We start from the raw sequence: 24,502 nt of genomic DNA on the forward strand, positions 1-24,502 counted from the left end.
AATAGTTATACACAAATTTGAAGACATAACTGTTTTCCTATAAACACATGCACATACACACAGTTATGCACAGTTATGCATCATAATCAATCTACTGTTTTTATTATATTATATAATCATCTACAGTTTTTTTTCATATAATTATATAGTACAAGAGGCATATGGAGGTTCTCCCATATACAGTACTGATACTCTATAAGCAATTATCTAATCTCACATGCTGTGGCTATTTTGGATACTGGCAGTGATAAACTGGACATTGAATTTGCACAGTGTAGTATTTAAGAAAGAAGAAGAGGGCAGTTCTACATGAAACACGTCGTATCCATCTTATGTTTCAGCTGTAGATTCAAGAAAGTAGCACAGATGAAGCCTGAATGAACAAGTGATCAAACAGGTTTGCCCTTGTGTTTGCTGATCATCCGTCAGGTGATCACTCTCAACTGTGTCTCAGTATGGATCCGCTCCGATCGTAGTTTATTCGCAAAATGGAACTAATGGAGGAAACTTAAAGCTTGAAAAGGTAGGATTCGTGCCTTTTGTTCTTTTATTAGTGCTTTCCTTTTTAAAATGCATTTAATAAACACAAGCCTGCAAGAATCCACACTTGTCTTTCCCTTAACAGAATGTCAAAACAGACGAAACATATAAACATTTTTTTTTTTACTTAATATATCATGTCAAATACTATATTACTAACAGTATATACAGGATTATATAAATCTGATTCTTTTCTGGATAAATATGAATATCAACCAATATCAATAACTCCAACAAAAGTAACTTATGTTCTTCATTTCCAGGTCTGTAGATTGCAGAAAGACATGATTTTCTTTCCCGTTTTGGGTCTGTCCTTCAGAGAAATCCTGCTGTCATTCTCAGAGGAATTGGAATATAGTATTTTGGGCATATCTGTTGTCCTTTTCCTTATAGCCCTCTGCCTTTTGATATGGCAGATTTACCACTACTGTACACGCTTTCCTGTTTCACAAAGACCTGGTAAGTTCTCATGCAAATGAGAATGATTACTTTTTATATTTGACCTTATATTACACAAGATTAGTACATAATATTAATATAAAAAAAGTCGATCAGATGGGACACTAAAGACATTTATAATGTTACAAAGGATCGTTTTTTCAAATACATTGTTCTTTTGAATTTTCTATTCATCAAATAAATAAAAGCTATTATGTTTTCCACAAAAATATTTATAAACACCAAATCAGTATACAAGTATGATTTCCGAAGGATCTTGTGACACTAAAGACTGGAATATTACTGTTTTTACTGTATTTGTGACTAAAAAAAAAATTTACCTTGGTAAGAGACTTCTTTCAAAAACATTAAAGATCTTAATGAACCCAAACCTTTGAACAGTGTATCAAATAAAAAGTTATAGAAGACATGCTAATGAGGTTTATGCAAAACATCTATCAACATCTAATAGATTCCAGTGAATATTTTGTTAGCAGATATCCTGTCAACTAGGAGCGGAGGCTTTCAGTATGCTACACAAACAAATGATCATAAGGTAAGATTCCTTTGCATACACCATCATTATCTTCATAACCCGGAATGCATCCATTTTGCATTTTGCTTCCTTAGTTTTTGCTTGCTCTGACCAAACAAAATACATCAAAAACATGTTTCAAAAATGCTTGGCTTTGGTTGACAACCACATGTGTGGATTATAACTAGAAAATTAGACCAGATACACTCTCTGTCCGTCAGATGGAGGTTCATTATGAGGAACTGAGCCACAGACTGCCCCCTGGCATCTCTTGCACTAACCTGGGCAGTAGTTTAGATCTAGCTAGCATGGCCGAACTGGAAGAGGAGAACATCCAGGGATCTCTGCGCTTTTCACTGTTCTACGATCAGCTGCAGTCCAAACTGGTGGTGACGGTACTGGACGCCCAGGATCTAGCCAAGCGAGACTTCAGTCATAGTGTGGACCCGTTGGTTTGGGTGCGGTTGTTGTGGGCAGAAAGAGAGGATGAGGAGCAGGGTTCAATGCAGTGTGTTCTGGACGAATGGCAGACACGTCTAGTGAAGAAGAGTTGCAGTCCTGTGTTTGGAGATCAGTTCTCTTGCACCCTGGCTGAGGAGGAAGTACCAAGAGTCACTGTTAGATTTGAGGTATGTAACAGGCCTAGCATCTTATTTTATTGTAACCAAGTCACTTCACTTTAGATTGTATCCTTTAGGTTCGGGATTTTGATAAATACTCAAGACATGGAATTCTAGGAGAGGCCCGTGCTCCCCTGAACAGTCTGAAGCTCTCATATCCCCTGGAGTTAAGAGAGGATCTGCAGGTACCCAGGAAAGTAAGTTTGATCCTGGTATAACAAATTGGAAATTATGAGATGAAAAACAATCAGTACAATTTCTGTGTAGGATATGGTTGGTGAGGCACTGCTCTCTCTGAAATACATGCCTACATCTCAGAGGCTGGAGGTGGGGGTGTTGAAGGTCCGCACAGTATGTCATCCCAATAAGACTGAAAGAGGTGAGGAATAATGAGTGTATACTTATTAATGAATGAAATTGAAATAAACTGCACTGTTTTTTATTCTATAACACTTATTTGTACATATGGACAGATCATTTGGGACACACCTTTTAATTATCGAATTAAAGTGTTTCAATCAAACCCATTGCCACAGGTGAAAATCAAGCACCTAGTTTGCATTTGAAAGCTCAAGTGTGGTACTGGTGATTGGATGCTATCTTTGCAGTAAGTCGTGTTTGTGAAATATCATCAGTGCTAGATATTCCACAGTCAACTGTTAGTGGTATTATTGGAAAGTGAATGTGTTTAGGAACAGCAGCAACTCAAAGACAACATAAAGTCTCAAAGTAGGTTCACCGAGTGCTGAGGCGCATGGTGCGTAAAAGTTGCCAATGCCAACACTTAGCTGATTCCATAGCTGGAGAGTTCCAAACTTCCACTGGCATTAACAAAAGTGTATTTACATTTTAACATTAACCAAGCTTAATGAATCTTGTAAAATTACTTTTAAATGATCTTTAAACCGTTTGTTGATCACAGCTCTCTATGCCAAAACCAGCGTTACCTGCAACCACTGCAAACTTCGACATCAGAGGACAGAACAGAAGAAGCGTTGGGAGGTGACTGTGTTCAATGAGGTCCTGACCTTTGTGTTGCCAGATCAACAGATCAGAGAGTGCACCATTATAGTGTCCGTTTACGAAATTCAGCCTTCTAAGAAGTCTTCCAAACATCTGATTGGTCACATCCACATCAAAAAGGGCAAAACCTTTGAAAATGAGCACTGGAAACTGATGATGCAATCACTACGACAGCCAATCGCTAAGTGGCATTTAATCTTCATCTGAATACACCTCAAGTGTTTATTGACGCTTCTAGTTCCAGTCATACATCTGACTTTCGTGTCTGTTTCAGGATGGAATGAGGAAATGTGCGCTGACGAGAAAATTAAATGTTAAATTTGGTTGCTCATTGGGTTTAAAAACACATACAAAGGCGATATAAGTTTATATGGTTGTGTTTCTTTAACTATGGAAACTTCTGGCCCAGTAGACTCAGTCTCACTAGTAGGTCTTTTTTCAGTTAACAATATACAACCTGTATGTGACAGTGGAGATACATGTATAAAGTTGCTATTGTATGGAGAACATCAGCACAGAACATTTGTGTCATCTCAAACAATGAACTGTTAATAGGATCATATGGTGGAAATCTAAAACATTTTTGGAATATGGCTGACTATTTTATCTTGCTAAGTTAATTTCATTGCCGCCATTCATTGTATTCTAAAAGCAAATCAGATGTATTTACATTCTTTGTTTAATTTAGAGATGTTTGGTAATGATGCACAATAAAATATTCAATTCAAAGGCGAGATTTATCTTGATTTTTCTTCCTTTTCAACCCACATCATGTCTCCTCATCTGAAGCATGCCCTCCACTGACACTGATTGCTTTTGGTGTTTAAAAACATACTAAATCAGCTGTATTATTGTTGAGTTTTCGAATGACAAGGTACCAAATGTATCCACAAGATGGCTCTATAACACTATTAGATTAATAAAGCTTCTCTCTTTTTTTTTTCTTCTTCTCCCAGTCAGACATCTGAAAGAAGTCACTTTATTGTTTTAGGGTACATATGTAGAGTTCATATATATATATATATATATATATACTCATAATAATATCATACTAATGCCCCACCACAATTCTAACAGATCAGGGGAAGAGTTTGACCAACTGAAATAGAGATAAATGAGCACATCCATACAAATGTGATTCAGCAAGTCTGCAATGCTTATTTGAATATTTAACTGACAGTAGCCTGTCACCATTTTGGATTGAACAGAACGAGCATGTGATGTGAACATTTATTTCCCCTCATCTGTCTCCACACTGAATGTGACTATAATAAGAAGGATGTCTCACAGATGCTGCTGCACTGCAAATGTTGCACACATCAATCATCAGTTCCAGCCCACTGAAGCCCCACTGGCTCACTGCTAAAATTGCAAAGCCAGACTCAGCACTTGTGAAGGTTGCATAATTAGCATGATGCTAGGATAACAGCGTTTGGAAGGAGAACAAACCCACATTATCATTTAAACAGACGAGCGTCTCAGTGGCACATTATTTGATTTGGCCTGCCTCCAGATTGTTTGTTTGAAGTTACTCCTGAGCCACTGTTTCAGTCTTTTTGTAGACAAGTAGATAGTGAATTAAGGCAAAAGTCATGACATTTTTGACTCATATTATGAGCAGGGCTGAACAGATGTTACGGCATCTCGGCTGCTCAAGGCCATTCCCAGGCATTACATCTCCGTCTTCAAGACTGTTCTTCCCACAATCTGTTAATGAAAGTCATGATGGGATTAGGGGGGAAAGGGTGAGCTTGAGAAATCTGGGGCCTTGAAAGGGAGGAATGCATTCCTCCTTTGTCGCTTTTGTTCAAAACCACAATATTACTTGTTTTTTAAGAACCCAGCAGGGTTTATAAATGTCAAGGACATTTTACCCCACTTAAAGTCACGTTTTACTTCACCCTTTATCATTATAAGGGGAGAATGTTAGCACCTACATAAGTTCATCATTACCCAAAAATTAATTATTATTTAACTTTTAGGTTAACATGTCATTGAGAAGTTTGGGGCCAATAAGATTTTTGTTGTTGCAGAACTTGATTTCTGTTGATGTGTTACCATTTGTATATGTTAAATGTTACTATTTGTTACTTTTTGTATTCTATCAGTTTTCTTTTTTTAATTATTATACAATTAAAAAAACAAAGCCTCTAATACCAGCTTGCGCTATTCTTTCACTATTCTTTTTTTTTTTAGCTTTCTTTTTATTTATTAAAAAATCTTGCTACGTGTACTGCATTATGCTAACTGAGACTTGTAATAGCACTTGCATATCATTGCTCTTTTGTCGATTTTGGTTGCTTCCATTATCCTCATTTGTAAGTCGCTTTGGATAAAAGTGTCTGCTAAATTAAATGTATTGGGTATCTTTTATATATTTGCATATTAAACTAGTGTGAACACACCTATTTAAACACTTGATGTCATTTTGTTTTGTATTGTATTGAGCACACCTTTCATTCTACAACTATATTTGTACACTGTGTACAAAGACTTTTACAAATACACTGAATATTGGAAATTGAGGCACGTAATTTGACATGAAAGTATTTTAGCTTCACATGGAAGTCAGGCTAATTAAAAAGATTTTTTTTTTAATTATGTTTCTATTCAATCTTCACTATGTTGCAAGACAAATTGAATTAGACTTCTACAGGTGCATCTCAATAAATTAGAATGTTGTGGAAAAGTTCATTTATTTCAGTAATTCAACTCAAACTGTGAAAGACGTGAATTAAATAAATTCAGTGCACACAGACTGAAGTAGTTTAAGTCTTTGGTTCTTTTAATTGTGATGATTTTGGATCACATTTCCCAAAAACCCACCAATTCACTATCTCAACAAATTAGAATAATTCATAAGACCAATAATAATAAAAAAAACATTTTTAGTGAATTGTTGGCCTTCTGGAAAGTATGTTCATTTACACTACATGTACTCAATACTTGGTAGAGTCTTGGTAGAGCCACTGTTCCTCTGTTTCATGGCCCAGATCCACCATGGCTCCACTGCAAAGGTCTGCAATTGCACCATGGTCCAGGTCCACCATTGTTCCACAGTCCTGTTCCTCTGCCATGCCATGACTCAGGTCCTGTTCCTCTGCATGGGCCTGGTCCCACATCCCTAACCCAGTTCCACCTCCGCTCCACTACCCTCCTGGACTTTTTGGGTTTTGTTTGGGTTGGGTGTTACGTTAGGGCATCTGGAGCTGCCCTGGGGGGGAGGGGGGTGTTTCTGTCATCCTGGTTTTCGGTTTTGTTTCATGTTCATGTTTTCATGTCTTTTATTTTGTAGTTTAGTCCTGGTTCCTGGTTAGTCATGTGGTTTCCTTGCCCTCATGTATTCCTGCTGTTGGTTCCTTTGTTCTATGTGTCTTGTTCTGATTGGTTTATTATCTGGTCTTGTAGTTTTTGTTCTCATTGCTTGGTTGGTTTGTGTCATGTGACCCTTTTTGTTTTGTATTTATAGCCCTTATGTTGCCATTGTCTCTTGTCAAGTATTGTCCTTGTAATCTTCTGTTGGTGAGTTCATGTTTGTATTTTGGATGTCACTTTTGGACTTAAATAAAACTGCACATGGGTTCTTAAACTCACCTCCAGTGGAATATTGTTACAAAGAGCAGTATGCAAATTGAGTATCAAATCTTTTAGGTCTGCTAAAAAATAAACCTTGTTACTTTTGCTTGGTCTCTGACAGGATGGGATGGTATATGTGTGTGTGTGTGTGTGTGTGTGTGTGTGTGTGTGTGTGTGTGTGTGTGTGTGTGTGTGTGTGTGTGTGTGTGTGTGTGTGTGTGTGCGTGTGTGCGTGTGTGCGTGTGTGTGCGTGTGTGTGCGTGCGTGCGTGCGTGCATGCACTTTGGATGGGTTAAATGCAGAGCACAAATTCTGAGTATGGGTCACCACACTTGGCTGCATGTCACTTCAAATCAAATAAAGAATAACACACATATTTATTTGAAATTACCTGATCATCTGATTATTTAGCCCCATAGGCTTTCATTGTAAGTGCATTACTGTAAATGCATAATGAGCTGAAATGCATGTTATTTTTACTGTAAAAGTCTAACTGAAATTGTAAGGAATTATACTTAATAATTACATTTAATAGCTGTCATAAATCAGAATAATGCAACACAGGTTATAATCCAAACAACATGTTTATTACAGGTTGAAACAGACAAACGTGGATAGCAGATGAGTAACTGGTCAAAGGATTAATGTAGAGGAAATGTTACCCAACTTGAAAAATGTTCTGAGGTAGTTGAAAATGTATACATATTCATTATATTTAACGCTCCATATGGGATTAAAATAAGGGATATGCCCTGATATGTATGTATATGTATGGATATTTTCAGGCTGTGTGTTTATGAGGGTCTTTTGGTATAGCTGTTCCAGACTACTTCTGTTACTGAGGTAACACACAATATGTAGAGTTGGCTCACACACTGCTTACGCAACACTAATCAGGATTCACCTGTTGTCTGTTCCTGTTCACTTCACTGCAAGCAAAAATTGAAACTGAAACTGACTTTTATGAAGTGCATTGGATTATATTTATATATATATATTTATATAGATAGATAGATATATCACATAAACCAAGGCCCTTCCAGCTGGCAGTGCTCCAAAATCTATTTTTTCACAAATACAAACAGACCTTTGGACAGCAACTAAATCAGGATGTCATGACCTAAAATTGGAGTAGTGAGTCAAAGTGAAATACATATATATATATATATATATATATATTTTTTTTTTTTTTTACTAATTTATTTTATTATTTATTCTTAAAGATTTCCCTTTTTATGGCTTAAATAATTGAAATAATATGAACTATAAAGATAAACGATTGTAGCAGCATTTTACTGGGCAGATTAAAGAGATTGATCTGAGGCATTTAGACATCAAGAAACATTTATTTAAAGACCAACAGGCATCTCACTGCAGGACATCCAAACAAAGGAGGAACAGGAATTCCATTCTTTCTCCCACAACATTCTACACAATCCTAAAAAACTGTTAAGTGGAAATGTAATTGTGTAAATGCAATAGAATTAAACAAGATGTGAATCAAACTCTGTGCAAACTCTGGAAACAAGGTCTTATCAAGGTTTTTTTTTTTCATCATCAGGATGCTTGGAAATGAAGTTGCGTGATGGATGTATATAGGCTAATGAGATCCACTGGAGAGATGTAACATGTTTAAATAATATTTTTGCAACTACTCTATACTCTAAAGTATAATGAGAACTGGAAACTACAAACATTCCCAAACTGTGATGAATTACCTAATTTTATATTTTATGTAACTGAATGCAAGCGCGTGGAGGGGGGGGGGGTACTCTGTTTTCACTGCTCATTCCACTATTTTCCAGTTACATTTTAGGTTCTGTGAGTGTGTTTACCTGTTTATCTTGAGCTCTCCTTTATCTCTACCCCCGCTGAACGACAGCCAGACCTTTCACTTTGGCATCTGTTAAAGAGAGATAAAGATAAAAGCCAAAAATCTCCCTCCTCACACACATCAAATTAGAAAAAACAAAAAGGCAGCTCAAGGACACCTCACTGGCTGGACACTCACAAATCTTTTTTTTTACCAATAGCAACCACTTATAACAAATGTTAAAAAGCCATTTACACTAATATTTTACGTTATTATTTTTTTAAAGTAATGTTAACCCCTTACAAAATATACAGTTCATTAACTGAATATGGAATTTTGCATTATTAATTAAAATTAAGAATAATTCATCTCTACATCAAACATTGATCAATAGCACAGCATTTATTTTCTTGCTATTTATGCCAAGTAATATCTTTCATAATTTCATTTTAAATAAACTGCAGTTTATGAATATACTGATGCATTTAGCCATCCAGAAACACTGTTTCAGCTGTGCCCATTAAACACTGTATATTTCTCAAAATGTTACAAAATATTTCAGTATAGCTAGTACTGTTAAAAGATTATGAATATCCAATTTTGTTTAAATTTGTTTTAAATCAATCTCTGAATACATTTGCTGCAGGTATTATTAATAGTCAAACAGGTTAAAAGTCATGCTTTAAATTCCTATCCTAGTATTCATTCAGACTTTTGATACTTGAAATATTTAATTGAAACTTTGACGAGTAAAGGGTTGTAATCACAGGACAAAACACGTAACTGCTATACTCATTATTCCATGATTTATGGATTTGGAAGGTTTAGAGAAATCTGTGTGTGTGTGTGTGTGTGTGTGTGTGCACTGGCAATCTCAACCTCTGTTACAGCTGATTTTACTCTTAGGACATTACTTTTAGCAAACATCTGAAAACATTTGTCAGGTTAGATGAATCTGCTTCATGATCAAAAACTGGATTACATGCAAGTGTAAATTTATGTATTTAAATTTTTGTCATCCATTATTAAACTTCTTTTCATGTTTATAATTATCATCATTGAATTATGATTTGGAACATGATCATAAACTTGGCATCATAACTTTTGATTCTAGTTTAAACAATTTTCCGTGACATTAAGAGAAGGACTAAAAAGATAAAATGACATATTGAGAAAATAATTTTATAACTCTTTATTCACAGTCATATGCAAGCATAAGATATTCCTCAGTTTTTATATTTGTACATTTAATGGATATTAAGAGAGAACAAGCATCAGAGGATTTATATTGATGTTAACAGATGGAAAAGTTAGTAAAGCTTGTCTAGATAAACAACTGATTTTAAAAAACGGATTCATATTCAGTTATTCTTTTTACTTTTTTTACTGATATTCTAAAAATTGAGATTCATAGAGACCAGTTACAAAGGAACATGTGTGTATATATACATTATGATTTAATATAATATATTACCAAGGGCCAAAAGATCCAGTACACCGAGGGCCATAAGAATTATATTATTTCAGTAAGAAAAATAGAAATGTTACATTCCAATTAATAAAACTTTTTCACAGAACTGCTTCAGAAAGTGCCTTTAACATTACCGTTATTACCTTAATAACGTATTACTATACCAATATTTCAAATATATGAACAAATAAACAATACTTTTACCACAATTCAAGGTTATACAAAGTAAAATGCAAAACTAAGTATATATTGTTCAGTTCTAAAACAATATTATACAATTTTAAAAAAGAAAAGTAGAATAAACTTTCATAAACGTTTACTGTGAAATTTTAATCAGAGCAACTGTTATATAAAACAAAAGGCTGTTATTTTAGGATCAACTGTTTAATAAAGTTTTATATTAATATCTAACAGTTATCAATTCAGTATCAAATCAGATACAGACGGGTAATCTTAAACATATCAAATTCCTATCAAATAAACAAGAACCTCTAACAAAAGGTGAATGACATCACTATGGTCAAAAACATGGTTTTCCAATGTTAAGACACATATTTCATACTATCTCTCTCCTAAGGAGCACGCAGATGGTGCGGTCCCACAGGTATTTCACTTCACATCATGCAGATCTTCTAGAAACAGACATCAAACAACACATGATCTAATAGAAGTAGAAAAGAGGTCAATCATCCAGTAAAAAGGACACTGAAAAAAATGGAAACAAACACAATGCTGAATCATCAGAACCACAGTGTTAACATCGTTTGGTCTGTTGTACCATCTTCTTGTAACAGGTCCAGTTTTTGAACCTTACTCTTTCACAGCGCATCTTCTATCACCGGTTGTCTAGATAACACTACATGACTAGGTGATAAGAAACACCACAAGGCTTAAGTTAGCATCAAGAACCTTCCACCACACCATTCTTTGACTTATGAATCAAATTGCAGCTGCGTAAAATACTTTCCCCTGACCTACAGTCTTTGTTTTCGTCATGTGAGCTCATTATTCTTCTGTATTGTTCTCCAACTGTCCAGAAGCTCAGGCTGAATCACTACAGACGCAGAGCTTCCTCTTTTAAGCATATTCTAAATCTGCTCCGCTCTTCTCGACACCATATGAGCAGCTGTTCCCTCTTCCTACTGTCCGTTGGGAATTTATGCATGTTTTCTTTAAATCCTGAGCTTCTTTTTCAGCTCAAAGTACGCGTCAAATCTAGCCATGGCGTACTCCTGTACAGAATAAGAAAACATTATTAGAGAATAAACTCTATATATTTATAACAGGTTAGTTCTACAAGACATATGAGCTCATAATCATATGGACGGACTATCATTGTCCTTTTTGTTTTATTTATTATTTCGCTAATATTAGACATTCATTGTAGATTATTAATTGTTTTAAAAATGGCTTTCTTCAATAACTTCAATAATTTTTTTTTTTCTTACACAAACAAAATTTTTTTTTAAAAACATTACAGTGACACACACTCAGTAGGTTTACAGTCAAGTTACCTTGACCTCACACGTATTTGTGTAACGTCCAAAGAGCTGTGAGCAGCGCAAATATTGCAAAGGCCATATCTTATCTGATCTCCAGTGATAAAATTCTTTTCTTACCTAAGAGCTGCGCTGTGTACAATAGAATAACTCTGTAATAACTCAACATTAGCAAGAACTCAACTGCTGACACAAAGACTTGATGGCTTTCTTGCAGTAACTCACCATGTACCCAAACTCAATAGTTGATATTTTGGCCTGGATCACGGACCACAATCCCCAAAAGAAATGGGAGGCCAGAGCGAACCTAAACAAGAGAGCTTTGAGCTCACATATTACAGATGGAATGAACATTTGAGGAGTCTCTGGAAATGTGAATCATTGCTCCAAATGTCTTTTTAAAATATCTATTATAGTAGTACAGTACGAGACCCAAGAGAGATAGCCTCGTTATATTTTTGGATTACATGGGCCTTGAGCTCAAGAAAATGTTACATAATCATCTATAAAATTACAAATTGATGGCAAAATGTGTGTAAAACTGCTTAAGATAGATCTGAGGTAAGCATATCACCTGTTAACTTCCACTAGCATATCCTCTTTGAGTTTCAGCTGGTCCTCCTCACTCAAGTCTTCAAATCCAGCATGAGATTCCAAAAGATAACTCTGAAAGAAATGCATCTGAGGGAACAAAATTAAATATCATGATGTCATTTTTACGGTTAACCGATTTAAGACAAGAAATAAATGAACCCCAAAAAAGTCATTTTGCAAACCTGCTGTGCTTTGGTGGGGTAATTTTTGGTGTTTGTGATGAAAAATGGAAACTTGTCATAGGTGTAGTCATAAGTCCACTCACAGAAGAAATTTGCAATGTCAAATCCTCTGTGGGAGAAACAGGCGATCAGCACCCCTTCAACAACATTTGTTAGTGCGATAATAATGTATAATGCACGAGTCTTGGTCGTTCAGAAATCGTTGATAATTGCGGAGGAGGTATATCATGACATCTGGAATATAGATATTCTTTGTGAAGAGCCTCACAGCTGCTGTGGAAACTGAACAAAGCACACATCTCTGTGGGTGGGAAGCCTGGCTTCATTTCCTATTGCTTTGCTGCATAAGCAATGACAATGGACCTAAACATGGGTCACTTACATCCTTATAATAAACTACACCGGATGGCAAAATGGGAAAACAAGCAAAGCATGCCTTGATCCTTGTCATCCACCACTAGAACAGTGACCTTGCCAACAGAGAACCACCTTGTAACAACACCAGGCTCCTAAAAGAATGTGTTACAGCTTGGAGCTCATTTGCCTGAGGATCCTCTTTGAGATCTGTGTTTGAGCATGTGCAAGAATGTGAGTACCCTAGCAACAGTGTGGGATTTTTCAACGTCTAGAGGTCCCTTCTTAGAAATGGGGCACCCAAAGTGTTCCAAACTAATCAGAAACAACCGCGTTGAATAAGAGAATCAGACAGTTCTTTAATACAGCTCCAAAGATGTGGGAGGTAAAAGACCAAAATTCCCATCAAACATTTGGCTGTTACAAAAATAGAATTTAGCTGCGTGTGCTTCTTCTGATTGGGCATGTGAGGAATGGATGTGACTATGAATATTACAGACCTGTAGTTGTAGCTGCTGTATTCAAAGTCGATTAACATGAGCCTCTGTCTGTCTGTGTTCTCACGGCCACTCAGAAGCAAGATGTTTCCTTTTGAAAACATGTTAGCACTTTTAAAACATTTGATTAAACACTGAGTGGACCTTTGTTAGAAACTATAATAAACACAGACAACCACAGTACTAAACCCATGTCTAACCTTCTTGCAAGTCATTGTGGCAGAAAACAACAGGAGAGGGAGTTGATTCAAGCAGACACCTGTGTACACAAACAGCTATTTAAGTAAGCATACAAAAGACATCAATTATGAGCAACCGGCAAACACATTTTACATTTGTCAATACATTATCTTGCCCTCTCGGATCTCTTAAAAGTGTGAACAGTTTCCAGGGGTTCTGATAAAGCATGTCAATAAAACCATGCTGCAAATGTATGACGAGAAGATAATTCCCCTAAAACACAAGTGAATAATCAAGATAATAAAGATCTTACTTGAGACTGTCCATCTCTTGAGGCAAGTTGAAGCTCAAAAGGCGGGAGAAGTTTCGTAGATGGTGCTCCCTGGTGAAGGTGAGCTGAAGCACTTGATCCATGTACCTGTGCCGTAGAAGAGAGTACAAAAAGATTGCAGTGTTGGCCATCAACCAAAATACTCAATATATTTGCAGGCAAATACAGATACTCTTCTATGTTTAGCAATCAAGTAAGCTAGAGTGAAAATTCATATGAGATGATAAATGCTGTTAATCTATATTTAGGTCCCAGTGGAGATACTAAAGGCTATGGGATTTTACGCTAATTGAAAGAAAAGAAGTTGAATTCATAATTTGGTGATTTTATAAGATTATATGCAAGCAATTTTTAAAGGGCTGGAACAGCCAAATTAGTTAAATGATTTTCAGCACGAGACAAGTGTTAATTTGACAGATATTTTACGATCACAAACTTTTCCATGGTGCAAAACAGCCACTTTGGCTCCTTGTTGAAGGGCATTCTCATTCCATGAAATCTGGTGATCGTTTCAGCAATCTCATCAAATATACCAGGGACACTCAGCTCATCTGTGGACAATTTTCGACTCTGCAGGCAAACATTGAACTTTCAGTTTTTGTCTTTATAACTAAAACAGAAACAATTAAGCAACTAAAATACAAAAAGTTGCACATGAGTTTTAAGTTTCTGTGTATTTAAAATCACAGAGCATCATTCAGAGAAATGGAAAAAGTGATATAAGGAAATTTGCCTAGAATGTAATTAGATTTTTCTTCCAGTTTGCAAGAAAGGGATTCATAAGCATTAGTGTCAAAAACCGTGTTTCACATCCAGACTGTTCTCTCAGTCATCATAGCAGCAAACTTGAATACTCACAGGAACAAACTGTTCCAGTCTCCCCTGTGGAAAAATGCCATAGAGCTTGGGCCCAAGCTCCCTCTCGGCCAGGATGGCAAACATCACACTCTCCAGTACCATGGCATCAGCTCCCTGCAAACACAAAAACATACGGATACAGTTTGGGCACTCAACAGGTTAAATCAACTGCCAAGATCTATCATCGCACCATACAGACAGCCATGAAAACCTGCTTAGCCTGATTGGACCTTCAATCCCTTAAAGACAAGTTCAGCTTAAGTTAATTCAAAACTGTGATGCTATAAAGGACAGAATTGGTTTCTGCACTGAAACCAATTCTATCTGAGAGCCAGTCATTTTGAAACAGTTGTAATGGGCAGATGCAAAATCAATGGCAGTGCTGGAGCAAAGTAAGTTAAATGAGAAAACAAAAGAGGCAATTGTGCTGAGCAAGACATAACTTTCCAAACATCTAAGTCATTAACTGTGGCTGCTTAACTATCAATGACATTAAGCCTGTTTTTGGACAAGGCTGTGCCAAGTGTTAATACACAGAACCGAAAGAGCTCCCTTCATATGTAGGGGAAGTACTTATGTAAGGTATCTCAAATTTTCTAAACATTCTACAATTCTACTTTTACTCATTCCATCCGATCAGAGATCATCTAAAATTAGATTGCCAAGACATTATATATTTACCCAGTTATCAGTTATTGAGTGCTGTACTTTGAACTAATGCCTTTAGGAATCCAAACTTTATAGGCAAATGTTTGAAATTGCAAACATGAATGATTCAAATGTTACAGAATTCCTGTAACATTAACTTGAACCACTGATGTCTCATGACGATGTTACACAAAAGTTTTTGACCACAAACTGGAACACCAATATGGTAACAGAAAGTGAAACAGAAAGTCCAAAAAATGCCAAAAACTAAAATTTTAAACTTATTTGGCTTTCTTTATTTCCTGGTGAGTATCCTAGCAACTTTTTTCAGTATAATAAAAGTGGATGAGAACTGTGCAGAAAAAAATAAGTCTGGATCAGTCGATTCATTGAAAAGATCAGATTCAAACGTTTCAATTTAAATAGGTTTGGAGAAAATTTAGGGTAAACTAATTATGGCTTTAATCTTTTTAATTTTGTCAACTTTCACAGGAAATATTGTAATTATGAGTTCTGAGCACAGGAATGCCAAATCAATGTCCTACAAGTGGGAAACTCTAGAAGTTATTTGAAAAATGTTGGAAACACTGATCTGTTATATAGATAATATTTGTTTAATCTATATATGGTGACCAGTGAGTGGACATCAAGTCTGTAGCAAATGGTGTAGCACTTTTCAGTTTACTTCACATTTAGGTGTGATACCATGCATAAATAAGATCTCAATAAATATTTTTCATTACTTTGAATTCAGAGGTAGTTGTTTGGTTAATTATCATAATTAGAGTTATTATTTGGTATATTTCTTTTGTTTAGATGTTCCATTTCCAACATGACTGTGTGATGTCCTAAAAACAAATGTCTGACTCCCAGTTTCCCAGGTGCAGTTAAAGGCAGCATTGACAACGACAACTGTTGTGATTGGCTGACATCTTTGCATTCGAAATGTGCATTACATGTGGAGGCCCTCTCAAATACTTTTACTACGTTTTTTATTTTTTTATTTTACTATTACATCTGTCAAGATGAATGATTCGGGGAAGTGATGATCATAGTGTTATTTTATTTATTTTTTTTTAGATCTTTTCCCATCACATGAAAGGCTGCAGTGATGAGCATTGAGTAGAGTCTATTTATCGCCTGAATGCATGTGTGATTGACAGCTCCTGACAACAATATAAAGGGAGCGTTCTTTGATCGCTCTCTGTGGTTAATTCACAATTAAAATAACAGATTTGTTTCATGCTACGAAGACAAAACGATGTGAAGTTGATCGTTTAGTCACTGGCTTGATACACTGATGCATAATCAGTATTAAACGATTTAGAAAGAAAGTCTGTGTAAACTTGAAAAATTAGCTACAGATCAGAAATCAGTGATCACAGATTAGGCATTAATGAACACTGTTACTCACTGTTTGTGCCGGTGCTGTCGAATCCATATCATAAAAGTCTGTTTGTAACGCCTGTGCTGACATTGCGACTGAATTAAATGTAAAAAATAAACTGAATCCATTTTCTCCAAATTCTCGGGGCGGGCAAAGCAAGGAAAGGGGAGGTAACCTTTCCCCTTATGACGACATAAGGGGAAGATTCCAGATCGGCCTGTCTGAGCTCTCATTTTCTCAAAGGCAGAATAGGACACCCATGGATTGGTTTACACCTATCAAAATTTCTAGCTACTTGGGGACCATAGACTAGAGCTGAAGATCTTTGCCCGAACCCGACGGGACCCGATGGGACCCGACGGGTTCGGTCGGGTTCGGGATTAATTTATATAATCTTATGCAGGCTCGGGCTTGCGCTCCGGTTTGCGAGGTAAATGAGTGGTCATCTGATGTGTTTCGATTAGCGCGAGAAAGATGCGAAAATGGATGCTGAGTAGGTGTAACGGAGGCTTGCCTCTGTTGATTACGTTTTGGTTGCACCAGCAACTAAAGCAAAGTCTTAGGTGTGGAAAGGTTTTGACCGTGTTTATAATGAGAATAATGACGCACCATCAGTGAGCGCAGGAACGAGCTGAGCCATCTACAGTGGATTCAATCATTTTCCTACAAAAAAACATCTAGGCTAGTCTAATCTCTGTAAGTAAAGGTTTTTCAAAAGATAACTAAATATTCATTGAGTCTTAAATGCATAATGTGGACAGAGTATTTATTGGCATTATTCTTTTATTAAATGTCAGCTGCTAGTGCGAAGCAAATCTGGCGGAGCCTTTGTCTTAATTTCGTTATTGCCAAATACCCATCTTAATTTAAAATTTATCTTAATTTAATTTGTTAAAAATGACTCGTTCTTTTTTGGTGCGTTTTTTGACAAAGGCAAAAGAGCTGTGTGCGTGCGCACATTTGAATAATGTCGGGCTGTAGACGGGTTCGGGTTTTTAAAAAGCTGTCAATCAAAATGTACTTGTCGGGCTTGGGCCGAAACCTGTCGGGCTCGGGTCCTGTCGGGCCTAACTTTTAAGGCCCGATTACAGCTCTACCATAGACAGGCTAGGGGAACTCATATTAATGTTAAAAAAAACTCATAAAGTGGAATTTTCATGTCATTGGACCTTTAAGACAATTATCACGGCATAGATTATATAATGAGTGCAGGTACAGCACACATTGAAACTCAGTTTCACCTACCATCTTAGTCAAATAATGGATTGGCCTTGAGTATTTTATCTCACTACAGCTCAATTTAACAAGGTCAGGTAGAAGCACTGAGCTCATTTCATCTAAGTGTTTGACATTATGCAAGAATGGCATACAATTGCACAACAAACCTGATGAGGGAATATCAGCTGAACTGCAGTGTTAAAAAAAACATCCGGTTCTTTCAGAAATTCAACAGGACACTATGGCCTTCCCATCTGAGGATAATTCTGACGGAAAAACATGGAAGGAAATTAGACTTCCTCAAAAGATACTTCGGAAACACCATCGCTGGCTTGCTTTGAAAGTAGGAATATATTGGCAGAACTGGCAAGTTTTTTATTCAAAATAGTTCACACATACTACATGACAACAACTTATGCTCTTCATTTAAATTTGTTCTGAAATGTCAATGAGTCAACCAGTCAAATGATTTAACAGACAACACTCTTTTATGAAAACATGCCGACAGAAACTGGTTTCAGACAGGTTTTCTAGAAACTACAATTTAATGTGACTTATGATACCAGGTGACTTATGATATCTGATACCAGTTTCCGAGTTGGGCGGGCCATAAACTTTAAACATGGTGGAGGGGACAACCATTGCTGCTCAGTGTCAACGCTATTTTCACAAATACTACATCACTTTGTCTTGTCGCTAAAGTAGTCTATTTATATACTATATATGAGCGATCATTTGAAGCATATTGTATGTTTTATAAGCAGTGAAATAAGCGTGTATTTGAACGAAATTCCAGAATTGTCAGCAAACTGCATATGTAGCATGGTGAATGTTTATATGATTGTCAGCCAATTGGATGCTAAATTTGATCCTTTCCAACAACAGAGCACTTGAATATGACAAGATCGTAATCACAACTTCACAAGTGGGAAACAGGAAGATTCTGAAAGCATGTGAAGGCAGCATTAAAACTATTCAACTTTGGTTCTAAGGGACACTGTTCTGCAGAACAGCTCCAACAAACATACCTGATAAATGAAGGTCTTTAGGATTACATGACAATTACAAGAAGGTGTGTCTGTTTACACCTGTGGTTATGTCTAATGACTTATAAACAGGGGTGCCCAATCCTATTCCTGGAGCTCTACCTTACAGCAAAAGTAGAGCTCCAACCGTAGTCGCACGCACCTGAACCAACAATAATTAAAATCTTCAGGAACACTTGATAATTACAGAAAGGTGTGTTTGATCAGGCATGGCACTGAACTCTGCAGGAACGTAGATCTTCAGAAACAGGAATGGGCACCTTTGACCTAGAACAAATTCAAAAGAGCTTCAAACATAACCAAATATTTAAATAACTGCAAGGCTTATTTGAATTAATTGCATTTTTAATCATTCCACATATAGATACAGATACATCAGTGCTGCTGCCTTCAAAAGAATATTGACTTCCTACCTCCATATACTTCATGCAAAGCCAGCATTTTTCAGGTTTCAAACACAGTCTCTCTCTCTCTTTCTCTCTCTCCTTACTGTTATCTGACTAAGCAATGGGCATGTGACTGCTGAGCAGCAGCTGCTTTGGTTTTTCCAGTGCCAGTTAATACACAAGGCATAATCACAGGATTACTGAAGCAGATCAGTTCACAGCAGCACAAGGGCAGTATCTACATGCAGGTGTTATCAATGTCCAGCGAGGAGGGGAAGTCCATCTCAACAGTACCACCACAGACGGCCCTGTGTGTTAGTTTGCGGAATACACCTAGATAAATGCACACAAAGCTACACATGCAACACAGATAGAAGCAAAGTTTGCAGAGGCCAGACAGCTGATGCTGAACTGAGACAGTGAAGTTAATGCTGGGATATGCTTTTAAAAGGATGCACTGCTATGACTCTCAGGAAATAATGTAAATCTGAAAAAGTGTGTCAGGGGATGCGTCTTATCAGTTCTGGGTGATCTCGCCTTGTAGCTATGAATATGAACCTTTAACACAATCAATTTCAAATAAATAATTAGTGATATATTTATTATATAATTATTATTAATTATAATTATGATGAATAGATTTGGTCTCGTTTTGAGTTAAAATATTTAAATTTTATTAAACCAAGACAATATTACCGGAGAAGCAAAATTGTATAATATTAGTTTCAAAAGAATTGCTTTTCAGAGAATAATAATTTTTATATACTTTATAACTTTTAAAATGTTTAATTGAATTTTCATTTATTTTTTAAAGATCTTTATACAATATTTTTATTTGGTTTATTTTTCTTACCCCATTGGTTTTTTTATTATTATTATTTTATATGTATGTATATATATATATATATATATATATATATATATATATATATATATATATATATATATATATATATATATATACGTTTTAAGCATTAATCTAGTGAAGAAGTGAAGAAAATTGTGAAGTTGAGGTAAGAAAAATAAATTCAGTTGAAGATTAATTTAATGAACACAAATCTTATTATCTCATACAATTATGCAGTAAACATGATGTTTTAAGAATTATTTTATATATTTACTAAAAACAAGACAAAAACACTGAACAAAATTTTGTGATGCTTTAATAAAGGGTCCCAAGTGACCAAATTTCCCCAAAACACTACTAAACTACGAGAATGTAACAATAATAAACCTGAGAGCTCATGGAAAAATTTGACCTAAAAGTTTGAAATCACAACTGAGACAGGTCCAAAAAAAACATATCTGATGACCCAAATAGCATGTCCCTTGGTCTTGGAGGATGATGGGATATGAGGTAAAAATACAATAACAGCAGTTTAACTAGCTATAATGCTTTTAGGAATTTTATAGCCCTTATATTTGCTATAAAACATGTGAGATGAGGTGGAATAAAGACAAAAACCTTTTATAGAGACACAAGCCTATAAAGTCACATTCTGCTCACATAAAAACAACAGAAAAACAGACCTTTGCTAATGTTACTTACTTGAAAGTGATTTTCTGTGTTTGATTTTCTGGAATCCGTTTTATTACAGGACATCTAGCAATTAGAGAAAAAGCAAAGACTATCCATAAGAACAAAGTTGTTGTTCATGTGACAGATCAGTTTGACCATCTCCATAAAGTAGCAACATTATGTGACAAAGCTATTTTCCAGAACCCACTATAGACTACTGAGATCATATCTTCTGGTAGCACAGTAAGAAAGTGCATTAAACAAATGAATTAACTTTGTGATAAAAAAGAAAAAGAACAATGCTGAAGAGGGCTGAAAGCTAAAATATGTATGGCCTGTTTAACAAAAGGCTTGACTCTACTGGATGCTAACCCAGAATTTTGTTGAATGACCACAGATGGGGAAATAAAAATCAACAATCAAATCTTTAATAACAGCAATTATCAAAACCATGTTCTATTGAGAACTAGCACAAATATTTACTACACAATGCTATTCTCCATTAGAATGAAAAGACCTAAAGGATATGGTGTCCATGGTAATAAACACTATGTAAATCTCACACAAGCAATGTGAATGCTAGTGACAGCAATAAAGCGTGTCTAGTTAAATAGCGGGCAACACAGATTACCATTAGTGCACAGTTTTAAAATGCCTTAATAAACTCTACAATTTATTTGTGAATCACTGTGTAGCAAAGTCCACACACTCTGGAATTTGTAATATGGGTTCAACTAATGCTTTTCCACATTTAAACACCTGACTTCAGATGACTGGACTGTGGACCTACTGACACCTCATCAGGTATGACATCATGAGCTTCGTGACTGCTGTGTCTCTAAATAATTTACAGAAAAAACATTCAGAGATTAAAAGCAACTAATCATTACAAAAAGCCAAAGCCTAAAGGGAACATTTAGTCACTTCCTAATAACAGGTTCATTCACGTGTGTTTATATCTAACTTATATCATGGAAAATATTAATCTATCTGTCATATAATACAGCCAATACATTATGTATGTAAAATATTACCTGAAATAAATTAAAATATTTTTTAAGATAACAAATAATGAAAACAAATTTTAATTTGCTAAAAATTGTCATTACATGAATAATTATCATGAGGCACACTCTATGCAAGTAATGTTGCTATTACCATAATGTTACTGCAATAACATAATTAATGAACTATCAAAGGTAGCACTTTAGATTAAAATCATATTTGCTGTTTATTAGTACTCATAAAGGATATATTAACACATGACCATATTCTAGATCCCTTAACCCTACCCAACACCTAAACATAACTACTACGACAGCTACTTACTATCAATAAATAGTAAATAAGGAGTTTATTGAGGGAACAATCTTTCATAATAGTGAATAAGTGTTGAATATGTGTTATGTGTTATTAAAATAGTGGAATGCCACCAAAATCCCTTATAATTTACTGCCACAACTCCTGTTATTACGGAGCCCCGCACATGACATTAAAGAAAAAATAAATAAATTGTGCGCACGATTTACTAATTCGTTCCCTAACTGTACTAAAATGTGCACACGATTACTATTGCTTTCCCTTGATTTGCTAAATCGTGCGCACGATTTAGCAAATCGAGGGAACGTATTCGCAAATCGTGCGCACAATATATAAATTGAATGAACGAAATAGTAAATCGAGGGAACGCAATAGTAATCATGTGCACGTTTTAGTACATTGAGGGAACGAAATAGTAAATCGTGCACACGATTTAGCCTACTATTTTTTACTGTATGTCATGTGCGGGGCTCCGTGTGTTATAATGTAACCAGCACCTAAATATTTTCAACGGAGTAGTAAAGAGTTGAAAAAAAAAAGCAGACAGAGGCAGAAAATATTTTAGACAGAGCACATCATGAGCGTGGTTCTCAAAGATTTTAAAGACTGAGATGCGCAAAAACTTGAAGGCAATGCTGTTGCTTCAGGGATCACATACTGTACCGTGAGTGGTATGCTGGGATCACCTGGAAACAAGAGTGCTCAAGGTACGCTCCTTTGGCAAGCCTACGGCAAAGAAGACATGCAAGTACAGCCATGGAGGCACATCACCCAATAAAAACTGCCTCTTTAAATTTAGAGGGTACACACACAAATACAAAATCTCGGTTTGGGGAGCGATTTAATACCCTGAGATTTCTGATCCAGGGGTTGCCATTTTGCTGCCAAATGAAATTAGGTATGAATATCTCACAACAATTAATACTTCTGTAAAATCATAATTACAAGTTATTTGTATGAATGGCAAGGTTTGACATTTGGCAATCCTGTGCTGTATGTATGGATGCATTTGTAGGCATGTATGTATCCTTCCCAGCTCAGGTTTGAAATGTTTAAGGCACAGGTGCAGATCTTTAAGCATTCAAGTTGATCATATTTTGACTTGCCTTATTATAAATCAAGAATGCTAATACATACGCCTACTGGTTTGCATGTTATTAGACCTTACTATGCAATATGACACTTAATTCATACATTTCACCAAGCAAAAAAAAAAAAAAACGACAGAACTACAAAACACCTGCAGAATTTCTCCATACAGACGAAGCAGCACGTTTCGTGGTTCATCTCCAAAGCTTGGTTGCTTCTCTGGCAAAGCGCAGCGGAACAGTTTGTTGCTGAGACCTCCCCTAGAAGTAAAAAATATGTTAGAAAAGAGAATAACTGCATTCTTACAATGAATCAGGATATATAATTATTTACATCCAGACAACACCACTAAGAAAAATGCTGCCAACTTTTGAGCATTATTCTTGCACCAAAATTAACACGTAAAAATGCTGCACACATCTATGACACACAAAATGTTGTTGTTTTTTAGGCTGCTGCTACATTTTGAGGCACCAATTTTGTATTCTATTTACCACAATGCTGTTATTTTAATTTATACTCAACTTATATTAATGATTTAATGCCTGAAAATGCGTTTTATGTAGACAGCTCATTCGGTTTTGAGACACAGCCATGTTTATACAAATTACTGTAATATTGAGAAATTCTTTACCATCTCATGACTAATGAAAGCAAAATTACAGAACTAAATCCTCTTAAGAAAGGAAACACCATGACGCGTTTTCACTTATCGTGTCGCCTATTTCCGAATAACGTTTCTTTTAAGGTGGCATCTCTGACACAAGTAAAAACAGTTCTGTCTCAATTATTTATATTCCTAGTCACGTAGCAAACCAGAATACCTGATAACAGAGATTTGGAAATCATCCTCATCTATGGACTTCCAGGCTCCGTGAAGGAATTCTTTACACCATAGATATGCCTTATGCTTCGTCTGGTGGTCGGGCTCATCCGGTCGAATAATGTCTTTGCAGTCGTTCACAATGTCTGGCTGGACATGGAGGACATTCTCATTTACCAATAAACCCAGAGACATTGATGGCGAGGAAGTGACGCCATTGATGAATTTAGTCTTCATCTTTGCTGTTGGTTACTGGTATAAACGTAAATAATCACAATTTGCAGGCAATAAATTCAGTCACAGACTCTGCAGTTTTATAACTATCAGATATTTTATACGCAGATTTAATGGGACCAACTGACACCGTATAACTGCACGCACTACTGTAATGAAGAACACACTGCATCAGATGCGTTTCGTGCGCAGTATGTTGAAGTCGAGTGGGTTTGACCACACGTCACCCGACCACACCCATTCTGTTCTCTGATTGGACCACATAGTCACGTCCCCTTCATTCCAAACTCGAGCTACGACATCAGTAAACAATGGTTTATA

At 36.0% G+C, this 24,502-nt stretch overlaps 2 protein-coding genes across 5 annotated transcripts; one reads left to right on the forward strand and one right to left on the reverse strand.

Annotated features, from left to right (window-relative positions):
- Positions 1 to 84: 84 nt before the first annotated feature.
- Positions 85 to 3,958, forward strand: syt19 (synaptotagmin XIX). 3 transcript variants are annotated; one of them, XM_059506484.1, is made up of 7 exons: positions 85 to 523; positions 804 to 999; positions 1,473 to 1,534; positions 1,735 to 2,142; positions 2,211 to 2,330; positions 2,401 to 2,512; positions 3,056 to 3,957. In XM_059506484.1, the coding sequence occupies exons 2-7, from the start codon at positions 825 to 827 to the stop codon at positions 3,361 to 3,363; spliced, it is 1,185 nt and encodes a 394-aa protein (XP_059362467.1). In that variant the 5' UTR covers positions 85 to 523; positions 804 to 824; the 3' UTR covers positions 3,364 to 3,957. The 3 variants fall into 3 exon arrangements, with proteins under 3 accessions (XP_059362467.1, XP_059362466.1, XP_059362465.1); XM_059506483.1 differs by having other exon boundaries at positions 85 to 999; positions 2,211 to 2,318; positions 3,056 to 3,958; XM_059506482.1 differs by having other exon boundaries at positions 85 to 999.
- A 6,039-nt stretch (positions 3,959 to 9,997) lies between these two features.
- LOC132101481 (choline kinase alpha-like) lies at positions 9,998 to 24,356 on the reverse strand. Of its 2 annotated transcripts, XM_059506485.1 has the most exons (12): positions 23,949 to 24,356; positions 23,276 to 23,384; positions 20,746 to 20,799; positions 14,512 to 14,625; positions 14,090 to 14,223; positions 13,636 to 13,740; positions 13,343 to 13,401; positions 13,146 to 13,233; positions 12,292 to 12,400; positions 12,090 to 12,196; positions 11,741 to 11,822; positions 9,998 to 11,248 (listed from the first exon to the last, which is right to left on the reverse strand). In XM_059506485.1, exons 1-12 carry the CDS (start codon positions 24,182 to 24,184, stop codon positions 11,189 to 11,191), a joined length of 1,257 nt encoding a protein of 418 aa, XP_059362468.1. In that variant the 5' UTR covers positions 24,185 to 24,356; the 3' UTR covers positions 9,998 to 11,188. The 2 variants fall into 2 exon arrangements, with proteins under 2 accessions (XP_059362468.1, XP_059362469.1); XM_059506486.1 differs by lacking the exon at positions 20,746 to 20,799 and having other exon boundaries at positions 10,001 to 11,248.
- Between the last annotated feature and the right edge of the window lie 146 nt (positions 24,357 to 24,502).

This window comes from Carassius carassius, chromosome 23 (assembly GCF_963082965.1).
Source record: "Carassius carassius chromosome 23, fCarCar2.1, whole genome shotgun sequence".
Classification (NCBI taxonomy): domain Eukaryota; kingdom Metazoa; phylum Chordata; class Actinopteri; order Cypriniformes; family Cyprinidae; genus Carassius; species Carassius carassius.